The sequence below is a fragment of the Oncorhynchus nerka genome, linkage group LG8, assembly GCF_034236695.1.
Source record: "Oncorhynchus nerka isolate Pitt River linkage group LG8, Oner_Uvic_2.0, whole genome shotgun sequence".
Lineage (NCBI taxonomy): Eukaryota > Metazoa > Chordata > Actinopteri > Salmoniformes > Salmonidae > Oncorhynchus > Oncorhynchus nerka.
Genome location: NC_088403.1, coordinates 22,730,132 through 22,757,731, shown reverse-complemented (window position 1 = coordinate 22,757,731; position 27,600 = coordinate 22,730,132). Strand labels below are relative to the sequence as shown.

Sequence of the window (27,600 nt, the reverse complement as noted above, 5' to 3'; positions counted from 1 at the left end):
CACATATTTGCCAGATGTTTGGAGCTAGGCTGACAGTGACAACATAACATTCTAAAAGGGTAGCTGTCCATGGTGCTGATATGTGTATCACTGTTCAAATGTCAAACTCACCTGTTTTGTATTCTAGGGACTCTAGTGAGTAGTCTGGACCCTGGTAGTATGGACACACAATAAATCGTTTTTCCTGTACAGTGCTATATTTGTACAATATATATTGTCCAGGCAACCCACTTTAAGCTGTTTGACCACAGTAAAAAGCCAACAACACTCCGTATTATTCCGAGTCTTATGAAATACACTGTACAGACCCTACGGGGTATTTCCTATAATACTTTCACTGTGGCACCCAGAATAGTTTTTGTTATGTAAGCCAATGTGTATTCCTTATACAGGTATCAGCAATGTTTTAAAACCCACTTTTAATCAAAAATGTCCCTTAATTATGAAAAAATGTTAATCATTGTTCATGTTCAGACAACTATTTTTCATATATCATTAATAATCACTGGTTATTGACGCATTTATACTATTACGTAACGTGGGGGACCTTTATTTAGAAATGTTTTCGAAATCCATGACCTGGAAGTACCTTTTTAGTGTTGCTGTCGAGACACTGGATCTAGCACCCTCTGTACAAAACGGTTTTATTTATCTTAGCTAACTAGGGTATTGTTAGCTTGAGTACATATGTCAACTTTTTTATTTACGTTGCAATCGCTTTAATATAACGTATATTCTAGGCTTGGTCGCACTATCTAACGTTAACATCAAACTTTTTAGCTAGCTTGTTTCGAGGGCTTTTTGCTTTGCAAACTAGCCATGGATAACATTATTGATCCAACATCAGAACAAGGTTAGTTTGCTGCTTTGTCATGCATTGCTTATCACATAGCAGTAGTTAAATGTAGAAAATGATATGTCATGACTCATTACATTTTTGTTTTGTTTTTACATGGATCATTCAAATATGTCCTATAGTCTACCTACGCATAGCTTGTAATATTACTAACTAGCTGAGTTATGTGATATATATTACTAGCTGAGTTATGTGATATATATTACTAGCTGAGTTATGGGATATATATTACTAGCTGAGTTATGGGATATATATTACTAGCTGAGTTATGTGATATATATTACTAGCTGAGTTATGTATATATTACTAGCTGAGTTATATATATTACTAGCTGAGTTATGGGATATATATTACTAGCTGAGTTATGGGATATATATTACTAGCTGAGTTATGGGATATATATTACTAGCTGAGTTATGGGATATATATTACTAGCTGAGTTATGGGATATATATTACTAGCTGAGTTATGGGATATATATTACTAGCTGAGTTATGGGATATATATTACTAGCTGAGTTATGGGATATATATTACTAGCTGAGTTATGGGATATATATTACTAGCTGAGTTATGGGATATATATTACTAGCTGAGTTATGGGATATATATTACTAGCTGAGTTATGGGATATATATTACTAGCTGAGTTATGGGATATATATTACTAGCTGAGTTATGGGATATATATTACTAGCTGAGTTATGGGATATATATTACTAGCTGAGTTATGGGATATATATTACTAGCTGAGTTATGGGATATATTACTAGCTGAGTTATGGGATATATATTACTAGCTGAGTTATGGATATATATTACTAGCTGAGTTATGGGATATATATTACTAGCTGAGTTATGGGATATATATTACTAGCTGAGTTATGGGATATATATTACTAGCTGAGTTATGGGATATATATTACTAGCTGAGTTATGGGATATATATTACTAGCTGAGTTATGGGATATATATTACTAGCTGAGTTATGGGATATATATTACTAGCTGAGTTATGGGATATATATTACTAGCTGAGTTATGGGATCAGTCGATTTTGAATTTATTATTTGTTTATCTGTTTAATTGTTAATTGCTCTTTTCAATTCGGTGACAGGTCTCCCTCTGTTCTCCTTGCGTCTCCTGGTTCCACCTCTACGCCTGATGTGCGCTTTCATGTGGCAAGTGACTCAACAGCGTAATGTGATGCAGTATGGGAAGCTGGAGGAATTTGTGACTTTGGTGACAGAGATGGTTCCAGAGCTGCTGAGCTCCAGGCAGAGGACCCAACTCATCCTGGGACTGAGAGCAAGGGTGAGAGGTGTAAATATTGAGGGTTGGGAGGGGAAGAGTCTTATGATGGAACGAACGATGGGCAGCTACTAGCTGCAATTACTGTACATCTGTCACTAGTCCTGATTTTCACATATCCACCTCTGTTCCAGATGGTTTTAGAGTTGTGTCGCAGTGCGGGCACAGCTGACCTCCTGACCATCCAGGCCCACCTGGACATAATCCACACATTGACAGAAAAATCTTTACACAAAGAGGTTAGTTAAATTGGCAACACTTTATGAATGAGACACTGGGAAGAACATTATTTCTGAAAGATCCACTCCTGTACATTTGTCTGATGTTTTGTTTGCGCCTAATGACAGAGTCATGGTGATGAATTGGAGGCTGCAGATTCTAACTTTGTGGAGCTAGTCCAAACACTGCTGGGAGACCCTTCTGAGAGGGAGCATTTCTTCCAGGTGAGGAACTTTCTCTCTAGAGTTCTTTGATCCTTTTGCTTGAATCTATTTATTAAATAGACTAGTTGAACATCATCTACTTAGATTAAAGGTAAGTATCCTTCTTCTGCATTCAGAATACCCTAAAGATCTTGTTAAAGTGGCACGCCAGTCTCCTTTTCACATACTTGATCACCTAATTTACTTAACAAAAGGCACATCTCAACAGGTGATCCAGGTATGACATAGTACAAGTGGGGGGGGTGCGGTCGGGGCCTTTTTATTTTATGTTTTTGCTCCTCCATTGTTCCCACAAGCAAGGGAGGAGGTTGACAACATCAGACCAACTCAACTGCTCGAATGGCCTCCATGAAGTTTTTAGTTGTGTAAAAAACACTATTTTGCTCAAAAGGTTTTTGTTGTTTTGTTTTTACCCTTAAGTGTGCGTAAATTTCCATACTTATACTTGGGATATTGTTTCTCAACAGGAAAAGTTCCAAAAAGCTGGAGTGCGTCTTTAATGGAGACTAGACCCATTTCATGCTAAATTGTCTATTTCACAGGAGGTGTTCTCAGTCCACTATGGCCCTCGGTATGACACAGCACTGCAGACACTGGTGTGGGAGTTCCTCTCCAGACTGGAAGAGCTGCTGCCTGTACCAGACCTCACGCAGGTACTGAGGAAAACATCTCAGTTCTAAAAGATTGACGGAACATCACGTCATGTGGCTCTACAGATGAATTGAATGGTGTTTTTGGTCATTTCAAAACTTGTCTAAAACCTCAAGTGGCTGGTAAAAACACTTTTGAACTTTTTAATGTACTGTATTCCCCCTGCCCTGCTCCTCTTAGACAACAGCATGGCTCAGTGCTGCCCCCTCTGTCCTGGAGGAATGTGGGCAGACTGTCTTTGACCCTGAACAACTGAAGACAGTGTTGCAGCACCATCAGCATCATGTAAACCTGAACAATAGTAAGGCCTAGATTCAATCAGATCAACCATTAACCTGCGATGGCAGACACCAGCATAGCGGACATTTTGGCGGTATCGGAGGTGTAACTGTGTTGGAGCCGTCAAATCGGTGAGAAGCTGCTCTTCCGATCATGGTCATGAAGCCACACCTGCCAAGCGTTCGAAGTTCTGAGCGAGAAAGTGCAGCCTATATAGAAATAATTATGCTCGAATTGAGAAATCATTCAACTAAATGATGAGGATTTCTGTCATCCTAATTGAGGTATAGATTACATCTCACATTCCAGTGTTCCAACTTGTAAACAAGGTTGCATGGGATTTTTGTTAATGCGACTCCGTGAACCCAATGGCAATGTCCGTTTTAGGTGTAATGCCGGGAGCCACTTAAGGATTTGACAGCTCTAACGCAGTTCTACCTCCGACACTGCCAAAGCACTATGTGGATGTTGGCTAAAGTGGATCGGATTAAATCGAGCCCTATGTCTTCATCCAGATGATGGATATGAAGAACAGAGTCATATAGGATACCACTTGTCTTTTTAACTTGGCAATATACAGTAGGTGAATTTAATGATGTTCTCTCCTACCCAGGTCATGTCTCTAATTACACCACAGATACCATCCTGTCCACACTGTCCCTCCCTCCAATAATCAGAGTTGTTATTAACTACGAACCAGACAACTCTGACAATGTGAGGCCATTCTCAGATGACGATGAAGACCACAATGAAATCCTGGATGAAGGCACTGATAGATGTTTGGAGGATCTAGGACTGTCAACATCACAGGAACAGGAAGGTATGTCACCTGCAGAAACCTCAGTGTTGGTTACTCCAGTACCCTGTGATGGTAAGGAAAATAAAAAAGGTCAAACACTGATCCATTGTTAGACTAATATAGCATCTAAATTCGAATTTATATACTGAACAAAAATGTTAACGCAACAATTTCAACGATTTTACTGAGTTCCAGTTCATATAAGGAAATCAGTCAATTTAAATAAATTCATCAGGCCCTAATCTATGGATTTCACATGACTGGGCAGGGGCGCAGCCATGAGTGGCCACCCACTTGGGAGCCAGGCCCAGCCAATCAGAATGAGTTTTTCCCCACAAATGGGGTTCATTACAGACAGAAATAAACTCTTCAGTTTCATCAGCTGTCTGGGTGGCTGGTCTCAGACGATCCCACAGGTGAAGAAGCCGGATGTCAAAACATGAGACATCTTTGGCATTATGTTATGTGACAAAAATGCACATTTTAGAGTGGCATTTTATTTTCCATGGCACAAGGTGCACCTGTGTAATGATCGTAATGTTTAAGCAGCTTCTTGATATGCCACCCCTTTCAGGTCGATGGATGATCTTGGCAAAAGATGCATGCTCACTAAAAGGGATGTAAACAAATGTGTGCACAACATTTGAGAGAAATAAGCTTTTTGTGTATGTGGAACATTTCTGGGATCTTTTAATTCAGCTCATGAAACATGAGACCAACCCTTTACAATATATATATATATATGGTGGTTATATATACAGTGAGGGAAAAAAGTATTTGCTCCCCTGCTGATTTTGTATGTTTGCCCACTGACAAAGAAAAGATCAGTCTATAATTTTAATGGTAGGTTTATTTAAACAGTGAGAGACAGAATAACAACAAAAAAATCCAGAAAAATGCATGTCAAAAATGTTATAAATTGATTTGCATTTTAACGAGGGAAATAAGTATTTGACCTCCTCTCAATCAGAAAGATTTCTGGCTCCCAGGTGTCTTTTATACAGGTAACGAGCTGAGATTAGGAGCACACTCTTAAAGGGAGTGCTCCTAATCTCAGTTTCTCAGTCCACAGAAGCAATCAATCAATCAGATTCCAAACTCTCCCCCATGGCCAAGACCAAAGAGCTCTCCAAGGATGTCAGGGACAAGATTGTAGACCTACACAAAGCTGGAATGGGCTACAAGACAAGCAGCTTGGTGAGAAGGTGACAACAGTTGGTGTGATTATTCGCAAATGGAAGAAACACAAAAGAACTGTCAATATCCCTCGGCCTGGGGCTCCATGCAAGATCTCACCTCGTGGATTTGCAATGATCATGAGAACGGTGAGGAATCGGCCCTTAACTACACGGGAGGATCTTGTCAATGATCTCAAGGCAGCTGAGACCATAGTCACCAAGAAAACAATTGGTAACACACTACGCCGTGAAGGACTGAAATCCTGCAGCGCCTGCAAGGTCCCCCTGCTCAGGAAAGCACATATATATGCCCGTCTGAAGTTTGCCAATGAACATTGAATGATTCAGAGGACAACTGGGTGAAAGTGTTGTGGTCAGATGAGACTAAAATGGAACTCTTTGGCATCAACTCAACTCGCCGTGTTTGGAGGAGGAGGAATGCTGCCTATGACCCCAAGAACACCATCCCCACCGTCAAACATGGAGGTGGAAACATTATGCTTTGGGGGTGTTTTTCTGCTAAGGGAACAGGACAACTTCACCGCATCAAAGGGACGATGGACGGGGCCATCTACCGTCAAATCTTGGGTGAGAACCTCCTTCCCTCAGCCAGGGCATTGAAAATGGGTCGTAAATGGGTATTCCAGCATGACAATGACCCAAAACACACGGCCAAGGCAACAAAGGAGTGGCTCAAGAAGAAGCACATTAAGGTCCTGGAGTGGCCTAGCCAGTCTCCAGACCATAATCCCATAGAAAATCTGTGGATGGAGCTGACGGTTCGAGTTGCCAAACGTCAGCCTCAACCTAAATGACTTGGAGAAGATCTGCAAAGAGGGGTGGGACAAAATCCCTCCTGAGATGTGTGCAAACCTGGTGGCCAACTACAAGAAACGTCTGACCTCTGTGATTGCCAACAAGGGTTTTGCCACCAAGTACTAAGTCATGTTTTGCAGGGAGGTCAAATACTTCCCTCATTAAAACGCAATATTTGACGTGTTTTTGACGTGTTTTTCTGGATTTTTTTGTTGTTATTCTGTCTCTCACTGTTCAAATAAACCTACCATTAAAATTATAGACTGATAATTTCTTTGTCAGTGGATAAACGTACAAAATCAGCAGGGGATCAAACACTTTTTTCCCTCACTGTATGGTGGTTATATCTGTTCTCCTGTATTTTCTCACAGAATTGAACTTGGATCATTCTCTCAACGTAATGGTGAATGCTGACGAGCCATGCCAGGTTCTTACCTGCACTCTGCCTCCATTCTCTCACAGTGAAATGGCCAACCTCTGCAAGGACAATACCGACCAAGTAGAAAAGGATAGAAAGCAGGTTGACAAGAAAGAAGAAGTGGTCAGAAAAGGGGACAAAAAGAGGGTGATCAAACCGGTTGACAAGAAAAAAGAGGGATCCCCTGCACCCCAGAACAGGACTCATGTATGTGAGTGTGGGAAGGTTTTCAAAAAACCATCACTGCTGACGCTACATATGGGAGTTCACACGATGCCATATCATTGTGACCAGTGTCCCAAACGATATGCTACTCCTGGGGCACTGAAAAAGCACCAGCTACTTCACACAGAAGAAAGACCATTCGCATGTGAACACTGTGACCGGAGGTACAGGAGTGCTTACGATCTCAAAGTGCACGTACGCATTCACTCTGGGGAGCGCCGTCACATGTGTACTATTTGTAAGAAGAGGTTTGCCCATCCAAGTACACTAGTGAGACACACGCGAATGCATGCTGGGGAGAAGAATTATTTATGTAGCATATGTGGTAAGGCATTCCTTAGCTCAGGAGAAGTGCGACTGCATACACGAACGCACACAGGAGAAAACCCCCACACCTGTAAACATTGTGGAAAGGGTTTCAAAGCATCTTGCCATCTTACGGTTCATCTGCGATCTCACACAGGCGAGCGTCCTTACACCTGCACCCAATGCCCCAAATCTTTCACTACCTCTGACTCTCTTAGAACGCACATATATACACACACTGGGGAGAAACCTCACCGGTGCTCAGAGTGTGGGAAAACATTTACTCAAAGGTGTAATATGGTAAATCATATGAGAAGAGTTCACCGGTTAAGATTCTCCAAAAGCAGTCCAACAGAAAGAAACACAAAGTCTCGTAAAAATGCTTTGAGTTCGAAAGAAACTATGTAATAGGTAATTCCAATCGAAATATTGATTGGAATTATTGAGACAAGAAATTCCATGTATAATTCTGTTTTAAATACATGGTTTTACAGGTCCTATTTTGTATATCAGATTATCATATCAAAACATGTTTTTCAATAAACTTCAAATCAAGGTTCTTCACATCTACACATGATATTTACACTGCAAATAATGATTTTAGAAGTGGGATGATGATGGTGACATTTACCCAATTTAAACTGTTTGACCAACCAGATTCCTTAATAACACCTGTAAGATATACATATACAAAGTGTCCCGACTACCTCCAGAGGTCTTCAGGAAGATTTGATCACACTCTGTTCACTATGCGTCAATGGAATTGGCTACATGAGTTTATTTCCAAAATGCTATATCCACCAATTTTTCACATTGGTGTTTTTTCACCTGAAATTATTGCATGTGGGTACCTTCATGTGTGTGCCAATTCATTGATTTTAGGTGTATATTAAAACGATTATTTTTAAGCAAAACTATATATCCATTGTTTAGTTGAAATGGAATGTTTGAATACGGTATTTTACTGTGATATGTGGTGGTTGTCTCACCTAGCCATCTTAATAAGGGCGCTTTAACCTCTACGGGATTGGTGTCCCTCAACCAAGACAGTTGTTGCTCAAAATGCGATAATGTGACTAGAATGATGTTGTAAACAACAGCCAACTTTCCTGGACATAGACTTGTTTTATATGGGCACTGTCCAATTTACAGTAGCTATTACAGCAAAAAAAATACCATGCAATTGTTTGAGGATTGTGCACAACAACAAAACACTGGTTTGGTACATTCACCTATGAAGGTAAATCATGTACTTACATTCAGTAATCTTGCTCTGATTTGTCATCCTGAGGGTCCCAGAGATAAAAATGTAGCATCATTTTTATTTGATAAAATCACATTTTATATTCAAATGTAGGAACTGGGTTTTACAGTTTGACCCCACTGCTGTCTCTGGCTCCACACCCACCCCGCCCTACCATCTAGATGTGAAGGTTAGTGTATGTTCTGTAGGGAAGCCAATGATCCATCATTTATGACATTCCTGGGAGTGTGTAAGCTAAAAACAATTATTACCATAGCATTTTTGTATGTTCTCTAAAGTTATGTATTTGAAAATGTATACATTGACCAATTCGGCACATTTGGGCAAACTCCTGGCAGATACAAAATATTGTGTTGTGATTCTTCACTGGATCAGTCAAACTTTGCACACACTGCTGTCATCTGGTGGACAACATCTAAATTACACCTAGAATCCTATCTCAATGTATGGCCTTTCTCTTGCATTTCTCAAAGATGATGAAATATAGAAAATGCATGTTTTTTTGTTTGTACCAGATCTAATGTGTTATATTCTACATTAATTTCACATTTCCACAAACTTCAAAGTGTTTCCTTTCAAATGGTATCAATAAAATACACATCCTTGCTTCAGGTGCTGAGCTACAGGCAGTTAAATTTGAGTATGCCATTTTAGGTGGATTTTTTTTTTAAGTGTCTGGATCCTGGAGTGTTTGGTAACCTTATCCACACTATAAGTCATATGTGAAATTCAAATTAACCCTGGCTGAAACGAATCCTAGACCTGCGTGAGTAGCTGACCCAGGACCAGAATGCCAGGTATTGTGACGCAGCAGTGCGAGTCGCGTGGAACTTCTTTGCCAGGTGTAAACAAGCTAGCTAGCTCACTAACATGTGGAATGTGCGTCTTGTGTACTAATTATAAATCGCTCTGGATAAGAGCATATGCTTAAATGACTAAAATGCCAAATGTAAATGTTTTTAATACATCTCATTATGGTATTGATTCATTTTTTTTTTAATATTGATGTCACAAATGTATCATTTGTACAGTTAAAATGTAGTTAGGCTTTGTTATACATTCGACTACATAGCAGTAATCTAGGCCTACTGCTTATTTTCTGAGATTACGGCGATATAGTGTTTTGCAAAAATATATACTATTTGTCTCTGAAATTACACCAAGCGATAGATTTCAAACAAATATGTCATTCAACAACCCCACGCCATGATTAGATAGCCTAGTGAAAAAACACCAATGTATTTCATAAGTTCTTTAAACAATAAAAGTTAATTTACCAACATTTCTGAAAATAGATATTGGCCTATAGCGTTTTGAAAATAAAAATGGGAATGTCAAATGTGGGCACAGTCTGAATGTTGCCAAAATCAGGACAGGATTTACAGTATGTTAGCGCAAGATGTAAATGGCATTTAGGAATGGGGGAGCTTCGTGCTTTTTCAATTTCAGTCAAGGAGATATTGGTTTAGTATTTGTTTAAATCTAGTCCAGGGGACTAAATGTAGTCTAGCGTTTTAGAATTAGTTGTTTATTAGGCTATATATCGATGTCCGCGATGGAGCCCCTTCATCTATGATTCTCCACTGGGCGCGCAATATCATGTGCGCCTATAGGCTATTTGTGTGGTCTCAATCAAATCATTCTTAGCCTATAGTCAAAGAAGTGCATGTTCAGAGAAGAACAGAGCAAAGTTATATTTCAAACAGTGGCTACGCGTCATTCAGGGCACTTTTACTTGAGTCATTTTCTATCTTTTTCTATCTATCTTTTTCTCAATTATGACAATTAAATACTTTTTCCACAACCAACTCAATGATTATTATTATTTTTTTTACATTGTTTGCAAACTGATATGTGACACGTAGTAATGCCAAAATAACATGCAAAACAGGCACACACAAAAAACAGGTGGGGCTCACCTTGAGTAAAATTATTTGGTGTTAAATATACTTAAGTATCTAAAGTAAGTGGAATTGGTCAAATGTACTTAAGTATAAAAAGTAAAAGTATAAATCATTTCAAATTTCTTATATTAATAACCTCTACAGGATCGGTGTTTCCCCCCCTGTGGGACGGTTGAGCTAACTTGCGCTAATGTGATTAGCATGATGTTGTAAGTAACAACAACATTTCCCAGGACATAGACATGTCTTATATGGGCAGAAAACTTACATTCTTGTTAATCTAACTGCCCTGGCCAATTTACAGTAGCTCTTACAGTGAAAAAAATATCATGCCATTGTTTGTGCCGTGATTGGCTCAGTGTTCTGTCACTCATGGGGACACCACGCCACCACAAAATCTATGGGTAAAATCTAGCCCCTTGGGTGCTGCTATAGACTTACATTATAATTGCCTATCCAAGAAGGCTCAAGGTCATTGGCCATAGACAAAATTACGTCAAATCATGTTATATCTACCGTAGCATTGATTGGACTGATCATGTCAACATCATACTTTTAAAATCTTAGCTAGCAAGCTAGACAAGCAGTCATCTACATGCATCAAGTCGGAAAACTACTGGCAAATTCTTTACAATCCTTGTCATATGAAAATAAATTATAGATAAAACGTGGCCGTGCTTATCAGACATTGGACATAAACATTACACAAATCTCAAATTCAACAATGAGTGCTAAGGCGCCACTGCAGCCTCGGGTTAGATTCCAGGCCGTGTCACAGCCGGCTGTGACCGGAAGACCCATGAGGCGGCGTACAATTGGCCCAGCGTCGTCCGGGTTAGGAGAAGGTTTGGCCAGCCGGGATGTCCTTGTGTCATCGTGCTCTAGCGACTCCTTGTGGCGGGCCCGGCGCCTGCAAGCTGACTCCGGTATTCATACACAGTATTTTAATTGTAATAAATTAAGACTTTATTGTATTAATCTCCTATTTGCATATTGGATGTAATTAACTGGTCTAAAAAAATGAATTAGTGGAATGGAATCACATAATAGTTAAGGAAGTGTTTCCTCCGACACAATGGTGCGGCTGGCTTGGGGTTAAATTAGTGCGGCTTGGCTCTCGACCGTCGCTGAGTCCGATGGGGAGTTGCAACGATGAGACTAGATCATAACTACCAATTGGATATTAAGAAAAATGGGGTAACACCATGGGCCAGAAGAGTTTGAATACATTGGCCATGCTGATAATCCAGCATGACTTCTGCCGCGTTCCAAAGAACTGGAAACGGTGAACATGGAAATCTCAAACTTCAGTGAGTTCAAGACAATTGGGAACTCAGATAAAAACTAGTTCAGAATGGGAAAATACGGAAAATTCCAAGTCGGGATTTTGTGCCTCTTTCTAGAGCCCACAAGAAGGACTGCCACACCACCTTCCTGTTCAAGTGAGCATAGCACAACAAGGTGAGTCCAAAAATGTCTTGTATGCTGCTGCATAATGTAATATGCCAGGGAGATGTGTGTACTGTATCCAAGAAAGTAATAATAAGTATATGTTGTCCATCCATTAATGTCTTAATTGAAATTATAGAATTACAGATTGCCTCTTATCCGCACGTTGTTCCCTTATGCCATAATTTGTACATCTCAATTGTCAATAGAAGCCACATTTGTAAGCAAGTCAGTCATATCAGCTATGTTTTTAAAAAAGGCGGTAAACGAGACTGAATGAACTGTTTCGTTGCCAGACAAGGCTCCGCTGACACCCAGGTGTAGCGGTGGTAAGAATTCACTATGGTGCGGTTGGGACAGCTTTATGTAGGCCCTAACAGTTTGTGGGAACCGTTTGTCACCGTTATAGTGCAATGAATGTATTGTTTAGTGTAGTGGTTTTGCTGGCATGCATATCTTTTATTTTTTTGCCCCACCAACATTTACATGCTCAAATCGCCACTGATTTCTAAGATAACTGCTGGGATGGTGTAAGTAAAACTGGGTTGCATTATACACTGCAATGGATATTCCAAACCTGAAGCCCAGCCGGCTCTGCTGTCACTGATCAAAAACATTTTTATTTGCTGCCTAACCCAATGGTTGTGTTGTGTATAGACCTACAGTGGCTGTTCAGGAGGAGAGTCTTGTATATTGAACAATACTGTACAATGCCACTTGAGGATCGGCAGATTTGGTGAGTCATTGTGTATCTCAGTAACCCAAATACAAGATAAGAAGACAAGGATTTGAACCCTGGACATCAAATTGTATTTATGTGCTGAATACAACTGGTGTAGACTTTACCATGAAATGCTTACTAACCAACCATGCAGAGTTTAAAAATAAAATAGTATTAAGGAATAAATAAAAATACACAAGTAGAGTACCAGTACCAGATCAATGTGTAGAAGTACGAGGTATTTGAGGTAGATACAGTGCCTTGCGAAAGTATTCAGCCCCCTTGAACTTTGCGACCTTTTGCCACATTTCAGGCTTCAAACATAAAGATATAAAACTGTATTTTTTGTGAAGAATCAACAACAAGTGGGACACAATCATGAAGTGGAACGACATTTATTGGATATTTTAAACTTTTTTAACAAATCAAAAACTGAAAAATTGGGCGTGCAAAATTATTCATCCCCTTTACTTTCAGTGCAGCAAACTCTCTCTAGAAGTTCAGTTCACCCAAGAACACAGTGGCCCCCATCATTCTTAAATGGAATAAGTTTGGAACCACCAAGACTCTTCCTAGAGCTGGCCGCCCAGCCAAACTGAGCAAACGGGGGAGAAGGGCCTTGGTCAAGGAGGTGACCAAGAAACCAATGGTCACTCTGACAGAGCTCTAGAGTTCTTCTGTGGAAATGGGAGAACCTTCCAGAAGAACAACCATCTCTGCAGCACTCCACCAATCAGGCCTATCAGGCCTTTATGGTAGAGTGGCCAGACGGAAGCCACTCCTCAGTAAAAGGCACATGTGACAGCCTGCTTGGAGTTTGCCAAAAGGAACCTAAAGACTCTCAGACAATGAGAAACAGAATTCTCTGGTCTGATGAAGCCAAGATTGAACTCTTTGGCCTGAATGGCAAGCGTCACGTCTGGAGGAGAACTTGCCCCATCCCTACGGTGAAGCATCATCCTGTGAGGATGTTTTTCAGCAGCAGGGACTGGGAGACTAGTCAGGATCGTAGGGAAAGATGAACGGAGCAAAGTACAGAGTGATCCCTGATGAAAACCTGCTCTAGAGCACTCCGAACCTCAGAATGGGGCGAAGGTTCACCTTCCAACAGGACAATGACCTTAAGCACACAGACAAGACAATGCAGGAGTGGCTTCGGGACAGGTCTCTCAGGACATTGAGAGACCTGTCCCGAGGCATTGTCTTGTCTGGCTCATTGTCCTGTTGGAAGGTGAACAGGTCTCTCAGGTTTTCATCAGGGATCATCAGAGTGGCCCTGCCAGAGACTGGACTTGAATCTGATCGAACATCTCTGGAGAAACCTGAAAATAGTTTTGCAGCGACGCTCCCCATCCAACCTGACAGAGCTTGAGAGGATCTGCAGAGAAGAATGGGAGAAACTCCCCCAATACAGGTGTGCCAAGCTAGTAGCGGCATACCCAAGAAGACTCGAAGCTGTAATCGCTGCCAAAGGTGTTTCAACAAAGTATTGAGTAAAGGGTCTGAATACTAATGTAAATGTGATATTTTATTTATTTTATTTTTTATAAATTAGCAAACATTTCTACAAAGCTTTTTCATTATGGGATATTGTAGATTGATTGTAGATTGATGAGAGGGGAAAACAATTCAATCAATTATAGAATAAGGCTGTAACTTAACAAAATGTGGAAAAAGTCAAGGGGTCTGAATACTTTCTGAAGGCACTGTATATACAAACCCTATAGACACTCACTCAACACTACACCACTACATTGACACTCCCACACACATTCACATACACTACATAAGCACACACACACACACACACACACACACACACAAACCGACACAACACAAACACATATACATACACATTACACACACATGCACATTCACACACACTTTAAAACTCATCAATTGCTGCTGCTCTGTTATTTATTGTACCCATGTTATTATCTATCCTGATGCCTAGTCACTTTACCCTGCATTCATGTACATATCTACCTCAAATACCGTATTATTATCTATCCTGATGCCTAGTCACTTTACCCTGCCTTCATGTACATATCTACCTCAAATACCTCGTACTTCTACACATTGATCTGGTACTGGTACTCCACTCGTTTTTATTCCTTGTGTTACTATTTTATTTTTAATTTTTAAACTCTGTTGGTTAATAAGCATTTCATGGTAAAGTCTACACCAGTTGTATTCAGCACATAAATACAATTTGATGTCCAGGGTTCAAATCCTTGTCTTCTAATCTTGTATTGGGTTATTGAGATATACAATAACTCAACAAATCTGCCAATCCTCAAGTGGCATAGTATAGTAGGGTTGTTCAAGATACAAAATCATGTGTGGACAGACAAGAGTGTAGCTTAATCTGATCCTGTCAGTTCCTAATTTCTTTACATTAGGTAATATCATTCATTGAATGAGTCAGCTATGTCTTAATATTATTGCTGCAGGTCAACAAAATGACTTCTTGCAGTCCAACAGTTCAAATATTGTCTTTTCATATTTTGAGATGAAATGTGCTACAATAGTAACAAACACAAGAAAGGGCAAATGTTCAACACTGGTCTAAATGTACTAATTAAGCATTTCATATAACATCAGCTTATTACAATGTTGCCATAGACGTGGCAAAGTCATTTCTCTCAGATGTTTGTGGGGAAAAGGAAGTAGATCATGTCATTCTCATCCACGACAGCTCCGACATAGAGAGCAGTAGCAATGGTGCATTTTTGTAGGCACTAATTCAGCCATGGTTTGTTGGACGAAGCTGGATAAACTGCAAAAATGTGTTCTGCGGTAATCACAGGCTTGGGAGATCTTATACGTTTTGTTCTATGAGATCAACTTCATCAGCTAAAGTCACTTTTTGTGAATGTTTAAGTATTTATGTAATTTAAAAAAGCACAGAGCACATAAAGGCTTCATTAAGGTCATGTTAAATGACTGATGTTATCTCATAGAACAAAACGTTCAAGATCTCTTCAAGATCTCCTAAGCCTGTGTTAACCTCTGACCTTATTTTTGACGTTTATCCCAAAACCCTATTCTTTCCCCATCCATTTTCCCCATGGGAATGGCTGAACGGCTTTTAGTTGGCGAGCTCTATTATCATCCCTATGAATTAATGTTGATGGTTTAGAGGCAGCTCCCCAGAAAACTGCAGATGACTTTGACCTCCATCTGACAAGGCAAGTACGCTGGACAAGCCTTTTCCACAATGATGAGAGCTCAAATCTTCTTTATTAGATGGCAGGACAGTAACGGCAATTTTGTTGACATTTGAAACAAAAATATGAACCATTTAATAATATTTTATTCATTTTAATTACGGAAGTGGAGCTGTCTCTCAGTCAGGGTTTTGACTAGGTGGTATACAGGAATTTTTTGTAGCAGGTTAGGAGAACTTACACAGCAGGTTAGGAGAATTAGGCTATTTTGGTGGGAAATATTATAAACCCTCAATTAAACTAAATGATATATTGCAATGACTAAATACAAAGAGAATAATATTATGTGGTATGCATCTTTCTTTTTAAAAATGAGGACCTTTATTCTGAAGGATTGTTTTTAAACATCACCCGGAAGTACAGTACTTCGTCGAGGTCAATGATTTGTTTGTTGTTCGTCAAAGCACAGATAGATGAGTAGAACATCTTTGGTAAAAGTAATGGGATGTGCAAATGTTGGCTATCTATAGAAAACGGGTTTAGTTTGCTAGCTAACTAGTATAGTATTAGCTAGCTTGCATAAAGATATCAACCTTTTTAGCTACGTTGTAAACCCTCAGTGTATATTCTAGGCTTGGTCACTCCTAACATTAGCATCAAACTCTTTAGGTAGCTAACAGTAGCTTGTTTCAGTGGCTTCTTTTTCTTTGCAAACTAGCTATGGATATCATTATTGATCCAGCATCAGAACAAGGTTAGTTTGTAGAAAAGTGATTTCCATTCAAATATGTCCTATAGCCTACACATGGCTTCTAATAATAGTAACTAGCTGAGTTATGGAATGTATTTGTTTATCTGTTAATTGCTCTTCTCTTCGGCGACAGATCTCCCTCTGTTCTCCTTGCGTCTCCTGGTTCCACCTCTACGACTGATGTCAGCTTTCATGTGGCAAGTGGCTCAAGAGCGTAATGTGATGCAGTATGGGAAGCTGGAGGAGTTTGTGACTTTGGTGACAGAGATGGTTCCAGAGCTGCTGAGCTCCAGGCAGAGGACCCAACTCATTATAGGACTGAGAGCAAGGGTGAGAGAGTGGAAATATTGAGGGTTGGGATGGGAAGAGTCTTATGATGGAACAAACTATGGGCAGCTACTAGCTGCAATTACTGTACGTCTGCTCTGATTAATCAGGCTGTAATACACAATTCATTGGTACATACAGACAGCAACTAATGCCTGCAAAATCGTATGAATGTTCATTACAAGCCAGAATGTTGAATAAAATTACATTTAAACTTACTCTACCGGTTGTCTGGCGGATTGTCCTTCAGCATTTGCGACATCTCCACAGGAAATTATTGTTTACCCAACCTTTTAGAGATATGGTTCAGCACCTAGGTAAAATTTGTTTAATATTGGATATTTGTTTTTCTCTTCAATAGCTATAGAACCAATATTCTGGATCGGGGGAGGATGGAGAACAATCCACACCTTTTTTGTGCGTGTATATTTTTCAATATTTCTTTCCCCTACAATTCCACACAAAAAAATTCTCTATCCTCCCGATTCAGAAAATACCATTTTCATTGTCATGGCAAGCTTGGAGAGAGAGAAAAAATCCAATATATAATTACCTTCACCTTAGTAGGCTCTAGACAATACTTTCCTGTGGATATTTTATCGAGTTTCAAGCATCTGAAGGACAAACCACACAGACAACTGGTAGAGTAAGTTTACATTTAACTTTATTCAACATTCTGGCTTGTAAGGAACACTTACACAATTTTGCAGGCATTCATTTCATGCTGTATGTACCAATAAATTGTGTATTCCAGCCTGATTATTCAGACTACCCTGGCCCTAGTCCTGCTTTTCACATATCCACCTCTGTTCCAGATGGTTTTAGAGTTGTGTTGCAGTGCGGGCAGAGCTGGCCTCCTGACCATCCAGGCCCACCTGGACATAATCCACACGTTGACAGAAAAATCCTTACACAAAGAGGTAGTTTAAATTGGCAACACTTTATGAATGAGACACTGGGAAGAACTTTATTTCTGAAAGATGCACTCCTGTACATTTGTCTGATGTTTTGTTTGCACCTAATGACAGAGTCATGGTGATGAATTGGAGGCTTCAGATTCTAACTTTGTGGAGCTAGTCCAAACCCTGCTGGAAGACCCTTCTGAGAGGGAGCATTTCTTCCAGGTGAGGAACTTTCTCTCTAGAGTTCTTTATGATCTGTTTGCTTGAATATATTTCTGAAATAGGCTACTAGTTGAACATCTACTTAGATCAACTGCTCCTCCATTGTTCCCACAAGTAAGGGAGGAGGCTGATGACATCACATCAGACCAACTCCTTGAATGGCCTACTGCTTGTAGTTTGCACCCTTACATGTGTGTACATTACTGTACTTATACTTGGGATATTGTTTCTTAACAGGAAAAGTTCCAAAATAGCTGGAGTGCATCTTAAATGGAGACATTTGGCACTAGACCCATTTCATGCGATATTGTCTATTCCACAGGAGGTGTTCCCAGTCCACTATGGCCCTCGGTATGACACAGCGCTGCAGACACTGGTGTGGGAGTTCCTCTCCAGACTGGAGGAGCTGCTGCCTGTACCAGACCTCACGCAGGTACTGAGGAAAACATCTCAGTTCTAAAAGATTGACGGAACATCACATCATGTGGCTCTACAGATGAATTGAATGGTGTTTTTGGTCATGTCCAAACTTGTACCAGCCACTTGAGGTTTTGTATTTCAACTCTTTATTATCCTGCATTGCCCTGCTCCCCTTGCCCTGCCCCTCTTAGACAACAGCATGGCTCAGTGCTGCCCCCTCTGTCCTGGAGGAATGTGGACAGACTGTCTTTGACCCTGAACAACTGAAGACAGTGCTGCAGCACCATCAGCGTCATGGAAACCTGAACAAGAGTAAGTCTCCATCCAGATAATGGCTATGAAGTAAATAGTCCAATTGGACACCTCTTGTATTTTTTACTTGCCAATGTAGGTGAGTTTAACTGATGTTCTCTCCTACTCAGGTCATGTCTCTAAATACACTGCAGATACCATCCTGTCCACACTGTCCATCCCTCCAAAAATGAGAGTTGTTATTAACTACGAGCCAGACAACTCTGACAATGTGAGGCCATACTCAGATGACAATGAATGCATAGATAAGGGGGTAGAGGTCAGTGAATATGAAGACCACAATGAAATCCTGGATGAAGACACTGATAGATGTTTGGAGGATCTAGGACTGTCAACATCACAGGAACAGGAGGGTCTGTCACCTGCAGAGACCTCAGTGTTGGTTACTCCAGTACCCTGTGATGGTAAGGAAAATAAAAAAGTTCAAATGACTAATAAAGTATATGAATTATAATGTGCAAGTAATTGCAAAAATAATAAAAACATTTGAGTAAATGAGACATACGAAGTCTATTCTATGTGCTTCCACACAGGTGTGGTTCTTGACTTAATTAAACAATTAAAGTCACATGCTTAGGGTCATGTATAGAAATGCTGGGCAGGCTATTATTTTGCCTACCATGGCTATGCCTCCTCCATAGGATGGCGATGCCCCCATCCACAATGCATGAGTGCTAACTGAATGGTTTGAGCATGAAAACGATGTTAACAATGTGCCATGGCCATCAGTCACAGATCTCAACCCAATTGAACAATTATGGGAAATTATGGAGAGGTGCCTGAGAGAGCATTTTCCACCACCATCAACAAAGCACAAAATGATGGAATTTATTGTCGAAGAATGGTGTCGCATCCCTCCAATAGAGTTCCAGACACTTGTAGAATCTATGCCAAGGTGCCCAACGCCCTTTGAAAACATTTTATATTGTTGTTTCCTTTAGTTTGGCATTTACCTGTGTAAAAATATGAATCTATATATATGGTGGTTATGTAATCGTATCTCCTGTATTTTCTCTTTACAGAATTGGACTTGGATCATTCTCTCAACGTAATGGTGAATGCTGACAAGCCATGCCAGGTTCTTACCTGCACTCTGCCTCCATTCTCTCACAGTGAAATGGCCAACCTCTGCACGACCGACCAAGTAGAAAAGGACAGAAAGCAGGTTGACAAGAAAGAAGAGGTGGTCAGAAAGGGGGACAAAAAGAGGGTGATCAAACCGGTTGACAAGAAAAAAAAGGTGGTCAGAAAGGGAGACAAAAAGAGGGTGATCAAACCGGTTGACAAGAAAAAAAAGGTGGTCAAAAAGAGGGTGATCAAACCGGTTGACACGAAAAAAGAGGGATCCCCTGCACCCCAGAACAGGACTCATACATGTGAGTGTGGGAAGGTTTTCAAAAAACCATCACTGTTGACGCTACATATGGGAGTTCACACGATGCCATATCATTGTGACCAGTGTCCCAAACGATATGCTACTCCTGGGGCACTGAAAAAGCACCAGCTACTTCACACAGAAGAAAGACCATTTGCATGTGAACACTGTGACCGGAGGTATAGGAGTGCTTATGATCTCAAAGTGCACGTACGCATTCACTCTGGGGAGCGCCGTCACATGTGTACTGTCTGTGGTAAGAGGTTTACCCAGCAGTGTGCACTAGTGAGACACACGCGAATGCATGCTGGGGAAAAGAATTATTTATGTAGCATATGTGGTAAGGCATTCCTTACCTCAGGAGAACTGCGGTTGCATACACGAACGCACACAGGAGAAAACCCCCACACCTGTAAACATTGTGGAAAGGGTTTCAAAGTATCTTGCCATCTTACGGTTCATCTGCGATCTCACACAGGCGAGCGTCCTTACACCTGCACCCAATGCCCCAAATCTTTCACTACCTCTGACTCTCTTAGAACGCACATATATACACACACTGGGGAGAAACCTCACCGGTGCTCAGAGTGTGGGAAAACATTTACTCAAAGGGGTAATATGGTAAATCATATGAGAAGAGTTCATCGACCGGTTAAGATTCTCCAAAAGTACTCCCAACACAGACAAAGTCTTGTAAAAAAAAAAAATTGAGAACAAAATAAACTATGTAGGAGTTCATTCCAATGTAAATACTAGCAGTATACATGTGATTTTACAGGTCCTCTTTTGTATATCAGATTATCATACCAAAACATGTTTTTCAATAAACTTCTTCCGATTTTTCATGTCTACACATGATATTGGAAACTACAAATAACAATAATGATTTTAGAAACGGGATTATGATTTACATTGACCCAATTTAAAATGGTTTAAACCTCCAGATTCCTTTACACTTGTAAAATATGCAGAAACAATGCATCCCCAACTACCTCCCGTGTTGTTCAGGGAGATCTGAAAACTTTCGGTTCAAGATGTCTCTTTAATTGTGTACAATTAATTGTGTAAAAAATGTGGGCACAATCAGAATGTTGAAGATCAGAACTTATGTTAGAGCAAGGTATAAACGGGCTTGATTCAATCTGTATTGCAGAAGATTTGCGTTATAGCGCGATTAAAATTGAAAGGCACTGTTCCTGCGTTTGCGGAGACTGTGTTCATGGTAAATACTGCATATGTCGACTCAATCGGAAATAACCTTTAAATTTGAACACAGATCTTCTGTGATACGGATTGAATCCAGCCATAGTCTATACATTTCTCTCCCAGATCTGCAAAACCAGTGGTCCAGGGTTCAAATCCATCTTTTCTTATGTGTTGGATTATTGAGATACATACACACTATGACTCAACAAATCTGCCAATCCTCAAGTGGCGCATTGGGATTGTTCCAAGACACAAAATCATTTGTGGACAGACGATTGTAGCGTCTAATCCTCTCAATTCCTAATTTCTTTACATTTGGTAATATCATTCATTGAATGAGTCAGCTGTGACACAATATTAGTGCTGCAGGACAACAAAATGAGTTCAAATATTGTATTTTCATTTGAGTTTAAATCCGCTACAACACAAGGACAAACTTTCAACACTGGTCTAAATGTATTAAGCATTTCATATATCAGTTTATTACAATGATGTCATGGATGTGGCAGTCATTTCTCTCAGATGTTTGTGGGGAAAAAGAAGTAGAACGTGTCATTCTCATACATGACAGCTCCATCCGAAATGTTGGCAGAACATCCTTCCAATTATTTAATCTTTGGGCTGGTTTCCCGGACATATTGTCAGCCTAGTCCTAGACTATAAACTGTGTTCACGGGAGATTCTCTATTGAACGTCCTTCTCAATCCAAAACTAGGTTTAAGGCTGGATTTAATCCGTATCGCTGAAGAGCTGCGACAGAGTTTCTAAACCCAGAGACTTCCGGGAAAGTTTGCGAAACAGACCAAGCAAACCAGGCTGGGGTTTGAGAAGTCAATGAGAGAAGTGAAAAATTATGAATTAGTTCTCAATTTAAAGGCACAACCTAGCTTCGAGACAATATTTTAAGAAATTGAACATGTTATTACTCCAACCTCGTGAAAGTGACACATTTTTGCGCCTTTGGAGACCTGCGCATGCGCAGTACGGTGCGAGATGACCGTTAGACCCGATGACGTGTATCCAACGTTGCCATGACATCACCTACAAGTCTGGGCAGGTATTTATTTTGGATAAGCAGTTTATGCCTTCGTTACTGTCTTTTACTGCACAATAGAAATGTAAAGGCAATGTTCCCGCGTTCGTGGAGACCGCATTAATGGTAAACGCTGCATATGTCGGCTCAATCAAAAATTATATAAACATTTCAATTGCGCTAGAGCGCTACAGATTGAATCCAGCCCTTAATCTGTGTCTAGAAAACCGTTGATTATAGACATGTTTACGAAGACAGGCCCAAAAGACTTCTGAGAACACCATACTCAGTTGGTGCAACATTTAAGAACAGTCCTAAAAGATTTCAGTGCAGTCATTCCATGTCATTTCAGCGAGCAATGACACCCACCATCTCAGATTGTTCAGAAATAGTTTGTTAGAAACAGGTAAGATTGGCATTCCTAAAACATTATTTTATTGAAATAGAATTTATTCAAAATAATTTTTCAGGAATGCTAATCGTATCTGTTACTACAGAAACCATTTCAGAAAAACCTGAGATAGTGGGTGTCGAAATCCTCATGTGCTTTTTGATGTGAAACGACCCTGCAACTTTGGGCCTTTATTTGTAGGCTGTGTCTAATAACCACCAAAAGATGGGGCACTTTTTAGGGTTTAAAACCCCTATTTGTTTACAGTTTGCATTTCGGTGTCCTCTGACATATTCGAGTGAATGCACTGGTCTGGGACCAAGACATGCCACTGTAGAAGACAGAGCCATGCAGTCCGTAACATACACTGTGATAAACATTATACTTCCATACTTATAACTCCACTATCATCGTAAGCCTCTGGTCATTTCAACAATACAAAAACATCAATGAAACCAAGCCATCAGTGCATGCACCAAGCTGTCCACAGAGTAGCAGGATAAAACCAAAGTTAATTCATATTATGTACAACTATTGTCTTTGTCAGCATTATGCATTATTTTAAATATTGTAAAAATATTCCAATACTATGTAGTGATTATTTACAATTCAGTAAGGCATGCTAATAGTCTATGCTGTGTAAGTTGTTAAGCGCCATTGTTCTTGTGTTAGTGGGTTACATTTTGGCGACACAGCTCAACCCTTCATGATCCAAACTAGGACATCAATAATACTGAATGGAACGAGCTTTAGGTCCGTCTAATGACCTTGACGTGCGTCCACCGGCTTTGCTGTTGGTGGGTTTCCCTGGTATCAACTAGTCCACAACCTTTTATCTCACACAGTCCTCTCCACCGGCTTTGCTGTTGGTGGGTTTCCCTGGTATCAACTAGTCCATAACCAAATAACAACCTTTTATCTCACACGGTCCTCTCCACCGGCTTTGCTGTTGGTGGGTTTCCCTGGTATCAACTAGTCCACAACCAAATAACAACCTTTTATCTCACACAGTCCTCTCTCCACGAGGCTGAAGAGCCACAGAGGGAGTTCGATCTATTGACAGATATATTCACAGTCCAATAACTCTCTCCATTACAAATGCATCACTTTTAAAGTGGAGGCAGATACAGTGGCCCCTGTAAAGGTATTTACAGAGCACGTTATGTTTTAACAAATTAAGTACATTCAGGTTGACCGCCACCAATCACATTGTCTAACTTGCTTTGGTTCATGTGAGACATCTTTTTAACTTCAGAAAAATTATTAGACATGTAAGACAATAGACAAACCAACAATTATTCAAGAGGTTCCAAATGATAAAAGAAACCACAACACAAACAAGACATTATCTCTAAAAACTAAGTGGTAAGTACAAATTCTACAGGCCCTTCCAAAGTAAAAGTGCAACGGTAAACTTACAGCATACTAAAAGATACCAATGATGAAAGTGAGTAACCACATAAATTGCATAATGTAATATTTTTGCAAGTATAATCAATATGAAATTACCCATATTAAGATCCTAGCGAAATCTTTTATGAGATGTATTCTGCCACCCAGTGGCAGACCAGATTATACAGCTATTGACATCAGTCACAAAAATAAAAAAAAATCACAAAACTGATCAACAATTAGTCACTAGACTGCTGTGTTGACCATAAATGGTGCATCAGATCTCTGGAGCATAGCTGCCATGACTATAAGTATCTGTTATAACAGCCTTTACTGTTCTTAAAGTCTTTAAGGCAGTCAGATATGGCTCTGCTACACACCACAGGTCTCAGACAAGGTGGCCTACCTGTGTAAAATATGGTTTTCTGACCCATTCTGTTTCTGTAACAAATGGCCATTAGACTTTTGAGACCTCTGTCTTTGTAAATTATGGTTGTCTGAAGATATTTTAATTTCCTCTATATCGCATGATCTCCAAGGGACTTTCTTTAGTCTCAACCCCTACAAACAGCTGGATTTCCTCATGGTTGGCCAGGGGCAGCAGTGGACTCTTTAGTTAAGTCATCACATGGCTGTGATTGTGCACTTTACTAGTCCATTAGCTTGCTATATGAAGGTAACAGAGTGCTAGGTGGTGTTAATACCATATTTCTCGCATCTACTCAGTCCTTGTAGGTCTTTGAGAGGAAATAGAGAAGTGCACAGAGGTGAGGCTAAAACGTTCTATTTGAAATTGGGCCTTCTGTACCTCCAAAGATGCATGACTGTTTGAAAAGCATAGCAAGAACATGGTCGAGCTCTCCAGCTATCTACCAGTGGCAGAACAGCCAAAACGAGGCAAACATTCTAAATCTTATAGTCTTGACAAAACTGTTGGGGGTCTCTGTGTGTTCTTATGGAAGATGGAGGAAACGCAGCAGAGAGAAGGGGAAGGATGGCATTGTGGGAGGACAGGGTGGAGATCAGAGGAGGCTAGGGGATGAGCTGCCAGCGCAAGTGCTCATTGTAATGGTTGTTTCCATGTGTTTGGTACCATTCCATTTATTCCATTCCAGCCATTACATTGAGCCCTTCCTCCTATAGCTCCTCCCACCAGCCTCCTCTGGTGGAGCTCCAATGGAGATAAGAGATGGCTCCTCCAGGGGAGAAGCCGACTCAACTCCAGCAGAGGGTCACTGATGGTAGGCAGCAGAAGGTAAAGGTCAGGGGTCAGACGTAGATGCCCTCAGGGTTGAAGCCTGAAGACACTGGACTCTGCAGAGCTCGGAGGTCGCTGGGGAGGAGGCGGGAGGAGCCCAGACGTTTCAGCAAGCCTGATTGGAGGTATGGAGAGAGAGGGGAGGAGGAAGTCATCAAGAAGTCTGTTGTGTTATTTTAATTTTAAATTATACTTCTTTACTTTCAGGTTGAGCATTTAGTGTGTAGATTAGACTGTGGCGTGACAAAATGTAACATTACTATCCAAATAAAGAGCTTTACAAAAACCTGACATGGTGTACTAACTTCCAGTAGGGGGTAGTGTTGGATAATACAATGTTTGAAATGTTTGAGCCTAGATTGGGCAGAAAATCTGACGAGGAAACTTTGTAATGCTTGTGTGTACCTGTGTTATTCTCCTGGTCATTGGGCTGGGCTGGTAGAATGCTGACCTTGGTGCCAGTCTGATGGATGAACTGCTGAAGGTTCACCTGTCTCAGCTCCCTGGTCAACTGCTCCAACTCCTGCTCATTCTCCTGCAACAAACAACCACTCAACTAGTCATTTACTTCCCCTGCAGTTTCTACTGTCAGTTCCACTTCCCTGTATACTCGGTTTGTCAACTGATGGGGCCCACCTGGCCACTCGTGCCTAACAAGCAACTTTATAGATTCATACAATGTTTAAAATATATTTTTATCTCGTGGAATTGTATTCCTTTACATTTAAGGCTATTTGCAGGTGGAATTGTTGCATTGAGAAGAACCTTTAAAATCAGACAGTTTACGGTTACATACATATTGCAGGTGGTTAAACCCAATAAAGGAGCAGTCATTCTAGGGCCCAGCTAAGGAAGAGTTGGTTCTAGGGAAAGAGTAATGTAAGTCTGGTGGAGTAGATCTGAAATTATTTTCAGGCCTCACCAGTAGTATATAACTCACCACCCAAATCTTTAAAATAACTGTTTTACCTCACGCCCACACTATTGCTGCACTATTGCTGCATTTAGACAGGCAGCCCAATCAGGCAGATTATTTCCACTAATTGGTCTTTTGACCAATCACAAAATATATTTTCACATCAGCTCTTTTTCAGAGCTGATCTGATTGGTCAAAAGACCAATTTGTGAAAATAAGATCAGTATTGGGCTGCCTGTCTAAATGTAGCCTGTGTGGTGTACTCCACCCTGTAAGTAAACGTTACATCATGAGAACTAATAAGAGGCCTCCAAAATGTTCCTACCAAAAACACAGGGCCCTTTTCAATCAAACACAGTAACTTCAAAAACATTCTTCCCAAGCAGTGAGAAACCATGCTTAAATTAATAAACAGTTATGTTGCATTGTAAACATGGTTTTGTCAAGGACATGAATCCAAACTAATATAAATTCAGCACCAGACGAATGTAAAATATATATGTAGTACCAGTCAAAGGTTTGGACACACCTACTCATTCCAATGTTTTTAGTTATTTTGACTGTTTTCTACATTGTAGAATAATAGTGAAGACATCAAAACTATGAAATAACACATATGGAATCATGTAGTAACCAAAAAAAAAGTGTTAAACAAATCACATTTTATATTTGAGATTCTTCATTGTACCACCCTTTGCCTTGATGATAGCTTTGCACACTCTTGGCATTCTCTCAACCAGCTTCATGTGGTAGTCACCTGGAATGCATTTCAATTAACAGGTGTCCCTTTTTAAAAGTTAGTTTGTGGAATTTTTGGAATTAATAATGTGTCAGTTGTGTTGTAACAGGGTAGGGGTGGTACACAGAAAATAGCCCTATTTGGTAAAAGACCAAGTCCATATTACAGCAAGAACAGCTCAAATAAGCAAAGAGAAATGACAGTCCATCATTACTTTAAGACATGAAGTTCAGTCAATCCGGAAAAGTTCAAGAACTTTGAAAGTTTCTTCAAGTGCAGTCGCAAAAACTGCCACCTTTATTTAACCAGGTAGGCCAGTTGAGAACAAGTTTTCATTTACAACTGCGACCTGGCCAAGATAGCGGAAAGCAGTGCGACACAAACAACAACAGTTACACATGAGATAAACAAACGTACCGTCAATAATACAATAAAAAAAGTCTATATACAGTGTGTGCAAATGTAGTAAGATTAGGGAGGTAAGGCAATAAATAGGCCATAGTGGCGAAATAATTACAATTTAGCAATTAAACACTGGAGTGATAGATGTGCAGAAGATTAATGTGCAAG

General features: G+C 40.2%; 3 protein-coding genes across 7 annotated transcripts in view; 2 read left to right on the top strand and 1 right to left on the bottom strand.

Moving 5' to 3' along the window:
- Positions 1–597: 597 nt before the first annotated feature.
- LOC115132955 (zinc finger protein 239-like) lies at positions 598–9,153 on the top strand. 3 transcript variants are annotated; one of them, XM_029665704.2, is made up of 8 exons: positions 598–853; positions 1,970–2,166; positions 2,298–2,402; positions 2,511–2,606; positions 3,149–3,259; positions 3,438–3,558; positions 4,150–4,356; positions 6,701–9,153. In XM_029665704.2, exons 1-8 carry the CDS (start codon positions 820–822, stop codon positions 7,684–7,686), a joined length of 1,857 nt encoding a protein of 618 aa, XP_029521564.1. In that variant the 5' UTR covers positions 598–819; the 3' UTR covers positions 7,687–9,153. The 3 variants fall into 3 exon arrangements, with proteins under 3 accessions (XP_029521564.1, XP_029521566.1, XP_064877605.1); XM_029665706.2 differs by having other exon boundaries at positions 6,792–6,929; XM_065021533.1 differs by lacking the exons at positions 598–853; positions 1,970–2,166; positions 2,298–2,402; ... (1 more) ...; positions 3,149–3,259; positions 3,438–3,558 and having other exon boundaries at positions 3,565–4,356; positions 6,792–9,153.
- A 7,059-nt stretch (positions 9,154–16,212) lies between these two features.
- On the top strand, positions 16,213–20,937 carry LOC115132953 (zinc finger protein 397-like). 3 transcript variants are annotated; one of them, XM_029665700.2, is made up of 8 exons: positions 16,213–16,540; positions 16,671–16,867; positions 17,680–17,784; positions 17,893–17,988; positions 18,311–18,421; positions 18,600–18,720; positions 18,831–19,124; positions 19,743–20,937. In XM_029665700.2, exons 1-8 carry the CDS (start codon positions 16,507–16,509, stop codon positions 20,804–20,806), a joined length of 2,022 nt encoding a protein of 673 aa, XP_029521560.2. In that variant the 5' UTR covers positions 16,213–16,506; the 3' UTR covers positions 20,807–20,937. The 3 variants fall into 3 exon arrangements, with proteins under 3 accessions (XP_029521560.2, XP_029521562.2, XP_029521561.1); XM_029665702.2 differs by lacking the exon at positions 19,743–20,937 and adding an exon at positions 19,450–19,697; XM_029665701.2 differs by lacking the exons at positions 16,213–16,540; positions 16,671–16,867 and adding an exon at positions 17,228–17,510.
- A 743-nt stretch (positions 20,938–21,680) lies between these two features.
- LOC115132959 (ras association domain-containing protein 8-like) overlaps positions 21,681–27,600 on the bottom strand; it is a 40,786-nt gene continuing 34,866 nt past the window's right edge. The window contains exons 4-5 of the mRNA XM_029665711.2: positions 25,781–25,910; positions 21,681–25,490 (exon numbers count right to left, since the gene is read on the bottom strand). Of these exons, the coding sequence (XP_029521571.1) occupies positions 25,387–25,490; positions 25,781–25,910 (234 nt within the window). The 3' untranslated portion in view covers positions 21,681–25,386. The remainder of the gene's footprint in view (positions 25,491–25,780; positions 25,911–27,600) is intronic.